Below are 5,681 nucleotides of genomic sequence, written 5' to 3' on the forward strand. Positions count from 1 at the left end.
TTAATTAAATTAATATCTATTTTACAGATATATTTAAATTTAGGTATAACAAAACTAACCAATTTCACAATCTTCTTTTGATGGTTCTTGGTATCTTCTTTTCTATAATGCTATGTCCTACCGTCAAAAATGGTTTCCAGTCCTTCCAAAAAACTATGTCTCTCTCACAACAATGGCTTCCAATCTTTCCCGCTTCCAGCCGAAGGACGTCCTTTCACCAGGCAATCCAAACTAAGAGTCCCTTTTTCTTCTTGGGCGACTGTTGGTTGTCTTCCTTTTTCAAGATGTCCACCCTTGCTGGACAGAAATTGATGAGGACCTACCCCCATCCTGGAAACATCATTTCCCAATCGCGCCCAAACAAAGAATGCTTGCCAAAAACCAAAACCTGTCCCGATGTTGCATGTAAACATCGATTGTCGCACAACAGTTAGGGATTTTTGCAAATGATTTACTTTCTGAATATTATTCTTTAGCACTATTTCTTGACTTCTGTTTTTTCTTAAATTTACTGTATTTTCAATTATGATGGGAAGAGTTAAAATAGTTTTTATGATATTTGAATCTGCTCAACATGACCTTGATTCAACGGACTTTTTGAAGGATACGTACCGCCATCTTGGTTTTGTTTTGAATCATGAATTTATTATGGACAATGAAAATTGGTTAGCTTGCTTTTTGGATAAAAAAAACAAATGAACAATATTAAAATGATACACAAAATAAAACATATCAAAAACCCTTTATATATCAAAATATACTATTTACTCAAAAAGAGCATATTACAATATATACATGGAAAGAAAAAAATAAAAGAACAAAAATTATTTTAAAAAATCATATATTACTATTATATATTATAAATTTACTCTACCATGCATTATACATTGTAAGAATTAAAAAAAAAAATTGTGTGAGTTGATTTAAGTATGCTATTTATTTAGCAACCCAGTACAGTGGGGCAGCGCAACTTTATAAAATAAAGTTTTTCTCTCTCTTGAAACTCATTTTTTCTTGTTATCCAATTACACGAATACTAGTATGTTTCTAATGATGTATTCTTCATTTACCATGCTAACTCCTTAAATAATAACTTACTTGACAATACACTTTTTTTTTTTAGATATGTTAATATTGCATTAAGAGAGACATTTGAACCCTCAATAAGTACTAAATATAACTGAAATTAATTAATTAGTTTATAGCTATTGATAATATAATGTACATATAGTTTTTAAAAAATAGTTACCCAGAGATAAGACACTGGCTATGAGGAGAGGAATCCAAGGCATGTGTTCCCAAATGAGGACTTCTGTTCCGGTGAAGTACAGAGCCAGTGAAATTGGCCAGAAAAATGCAGCGTTCATGAGGCCGATTAATGAAAAAAACAACCCAATCTGTCCAAAACTGGCTTCTCCAAAAACTCGTTTAAACAGGACCTACAGATTTCAATAATTTTATTACTATAATGTGTAGGATATTTTCATAAATTGTGGAGGTAAAATTATACCTAATTATCTTATATCTTATTGTTATACCCCAAATAATTATATAATTACAATTTTTGAAATTGTGTTACATGATTTATACTAAGCTAATTTTTAGTATTCATTAGCAGGTTTTGAGTCACTACAACAGGATAGGAGAGAGAAATCTGCTCTTATCTATTTGAAAAGCTTATGCGACGAGAGGATCACTGGTTGACTTATCATAGAGAAAGTGAAAAACTAAAGTTTTATCGCACTTTTCTATTAAAAATAGTGGAAATGCTCCACTAGATAGACCAAACAACCGAGGCAGAATGTAAGCATCTCCTACATACTAAAGCACGAAAATGCTGAAGTCTGTGGGCGACTAACATTGGCATGTGGTCTGATCAAGAAGGATTGCCCTGAACCTGAGCTTAGGGCTGCATCACTAAACACAATATAAGAGCTTTACTCTATAGAGTAACGGTTCCTGTTGAGAAATGCAAGCTATTTACCATGCGACGGAAGTCACAATTGACAGATGACAACACCGTAATCTTCAGCCATTCCCTAGCCACAATACATAAATTATCAACAGCTGGTATTGCAGAGTCATCCACTTTGAAGAAAAGTGTAGAAACATGGCTGCTATTATGAGGAAAAGGGGAAGAACTATTGCTCCGCAGTGAATACCATTCCATGTTGGTATACATGGCAATGAACTAGCTGACTAGTTAACAAGCCAGCCTGTTTGACCACTTTCTTAAGGAACAGTGAAATCTATTATAAGTTCTCATTATATGGATGAGACAAGCGCCAAACACAAAATCCAAGGGTTAGGTAAGAAGTAGGAGAGATAGGTATCAAAGACTCACTGACATGTCCTCTATGCAACATGGGTAACATGTATGGAGACCATATTTTAATGTGTATTGGCCTAAAAAATATTCAACCAGATGCAAACCAACTCAAGGCAAAATAAACTTATATTGGGCTGCGAGAGAGAAAAAAGTATTTATTAATAAAATTGAAGGTATTTTAATATGAACCTTTTTTCGATACAAAAAAGCGAGCTGATAGGTATTTCAGGCTCTAAAGATGATGTGATAGTGCAACATTAAGTTTATAATAATAAAACGAGTAAGGGTATATATTTAAGATGTGATTTATTCTTGTAAGAATTTGTATAATAAAGCTCTGCTAAATGTTTTAGTTCGATACTAACAATCTTAGTATTAGCACAATGATTCCTTGACTAAAATAACTTATAATAATAATTGTGCAGATATGGTTTACCTTATAAACAGCTGACCCGAAAGCTGATAATGTTGACAAAATTACACCATTAAGAGTTGGACTTGTGTTTATACCATCCATATATGCAAGAAGCGCAATACCAGTATCACATAAGATCACAGCAACTATCTATTGAAAATTTATATAAAATTATATAGTTTATATGAATGAAACATCAAAATCTAGATAAAGATCAAGTATTAGCAATACTTGATCTTTATCTAGATTTTGATATTTACCTTTAACAGTAAAAATAATACGACACATGACTGGCGTATTATTTTTACTGTTAAAGGTAAATATCAAAATCTAGATAAAGATAATACCTACCCTGACCCCGACAAACTGTTTGTGCAGTATGACCCAAGAAAGAAGATAAACAAATGCTACATTAGTTGCAAATAAGGCCATCACATCTGTCGCGAATAAAATTCGAAGAGAATTTATATACACGTATTTTGTAAAAATCCATAGAGTACAAAACAGACCACAACGAAGCATGAAACGACCTACAAAATCAAATTTATTATCCAATTTAATCAAAAGTAACTTAAACATAATAAAGATTATTGGAAGATCATTGATTTAATTTGTGTAAATTATAAAAGTCAGATGGTCAGGGTGCAGTAAAAAAAAAAAAAAATAAATAGTAATTTAACTATTTAATGTGAGCCAACATTCCGCTCAACTTTGCAAGTCTTCTTCAGAGACAAAAAAGATATGAACAATTAAAATAATATAATAAAATAAGAGAATAGATAAGATGAAATAAAATTAAACTAAGGCGTGGCTAAATATGATTTAAAATATGTGACAATTTCTATTAAAAAATGCAAAAAGCATATAATATAATTTATATGAGAAAATGCAAGAAATTTTCTTTAATTTTTCATATATTTTAATTAATGTATAACCACCATATCTTAGTTTACTTTTATTTCATGTTATCTATTCTATTACTTTGTTACATTATTTTAATTGTTTGTATCTTTTTTATCCCTGATGAAGCCCTGCAAAGTAGGGTGAAACGGCTCACATTAAATAGTTTAATTACTGAGTTTTTTTTTTTTTTGCATCCAGACCATCTAACTGTTATAATAAAGATTACTTTAAAACAGTAATTCAATTTATATATTCCTACATTACAAATGAAACAATCAAAACAAAACATATTAAATTAATTTAAATATAATTTTTTCAATTTCTTGAGACTGGTAATTATTTATTAAATAAATCAAATTGTATCCTTGTTTAGTCTCAACACTTTTTATTACATCAATAGTCCAACGTTTTGGCCATCCTCAAGGACAATCTTCAATATAAATTCTCACCTCACATTTTTTTAAAAATTATTTATTTAATGTAATTTACAACTGTACAAAATAATACAATATGTAGTATGTTTCATATACACTTGAAAATCTTGGGAAGGAACCACCCATTGGTGGTACTTCAAACATTAATTTAAATTAGAAGGTCCCGTGGCCATCTTCTTTTCAGACGCCTCGGAGGATTATCAGGGATTGTTAAGGTTGAAAGATTAAGAATTAATGGGTTAGGATGGTTAAGGAGTTTAGAATGAAAAGACGCATATCTGTTTTGGGTCAAATCTGCAACGAATGGGATGTTAAGGTCTTTGTGAATGAGTTTATTTGTGACGTAATAAGGAGCATCAAGGATTTTACGTAGGATTTTGGATTGTAACGATTGGATGCGGGAAGAATTTGATGGTTTGGTGGAGCCCCAGAGGACCTCATATTAAAATTTAAAAAATGTTTTGCAGGCTATTCTGCCCAGGTCATTAATTATAAGTCAAACACACCCTATAAGTTTTAAAAATTTATGATTTAAAAAAAAATAGGGTGTGTTAGACTTATAATTAATGACCTGGGCAGAACAGCCTGCAAAACAATTTTTAAAATTTTGATGTGAGGTGAGAATTTATATTGAAGATTGCCCTTCAGGATGACCGAAATGGCTGAATGCGTTGGACTATTGGTGTAATAAAAAGTGTTGAGACTATACAAGGATACAATTTGATTTATTTAATATATTAAATCAAGTTATTAAACAAAATAATAAATAAAATTATACTGTACGCTGATATTAAAACACTTACCGAAAGAAAATCCTTTGTCCCTGAAGTTCTGTATGCTCTCAGTAAACAGGTCAGATGTTTGTTTACATTTTGAAATAATACTTTGGAAAATGAAATAAATTGGAAAGAATAAAACCAGCCAATTTGTAATAAACCAAGTCGTGAAAAAAGGAGCATTATACGTTACCGACTACAGGCGCATCCATAGAACCAACCACCAGAGAACCGAAAAAATAAAAATATCCTTTATTGTTAGTAACCAGAAGTTATAGAGAAACAATTAGGTGAAACATGACTAATATTAAAAAAGTTTTTAAAAAGGAATCTTTTTCATTTTATTTATTTATTGACATTTACAACTGTATATAAAATACAACAAATAAATTTGAAGTAAGATCATAAAGGTATGATAAAGCATGTAGAGAAACTACCCACTGGTAGCACTCTAAAAACATTTATACAATATGGTCACGAGGCCATCTTCTTTTTTAGAAAAAAAAAAAAAGAAATCTAAAATTATAAATCCATGTTAAAACAGATTTTTTATACATTAAAAAAAGCTCTAATATTGTAAATTTAAGGAGAATAAGAATACTAAAAGAAAATTTGCTAAATATTTTTTTATACTAATTAATCTCTTTTTTACTAAAAAACTACTAATATAATAAACACTTTTTATACTAACTAATTTGATATAATGGCCATTCTCACAAAGAAGGATAATTTTGAAAGGTGGTTTACAAAAAGTTAGAAATTCTCCAGTATGAAAAAAATTAGGTATACTCAGAACATATATATATGTATATATATACATATAT

General features: G+C 30.1%; 1 protein-coding gene across 7 annotated transcripts in view; it reads right to left on the bottom strand.

The window, feature by feature from the left end:
• Positions 1-5,681, bottom strand: part of LOC106684320 (solute carrier family 35 member F3) — a 60,832-nt gene that overhangs the window by 39,069 nt on the left and 16,082 nt on the right. For all 7 annotated transcript variants that reach the window (XM_067051017.1, XM_067051018.1, XM_067051016.1 and 4 more), the window contains 4 exons: positions 4,885-5,053; positions 3,096-3,274; positions 2,766-2,894; positions 1,250-1,439 (listed from right to left, as the gene is read on the bottom strand). In XM_067051017.1, the coding sequence (XP_066907118.1) occupies positions 1,250-1,439; positions 2,766-2,894; positions 3,096-3,274; positions 4,885-5,053 (667 nt within the window). The remainder of the gene's footprint in view (positions 1-1,249; positions 1,440-2,765; positions 2,895-3,095; positions 3,275-4,884; positions 5,054-5,681) is intronic.

Source organism: Halyomorpha halys, unplaced genomic scaffold, assembly GCF_000696795.3.
Source record: "Halyomorpha halys isolate HHAL.00 unplaced genomic scaffold, Hhal_1.1 Scaffold570.1, whole genome shotgun sequence".
Classification (NCBI taxonomy): domain Eukaryota; kingdom Metazoa; phylum Arthropoda; class Insecta; order Hemiptera; family Pentatomidae; genus Halyomorpha; species Halyomorpha halys.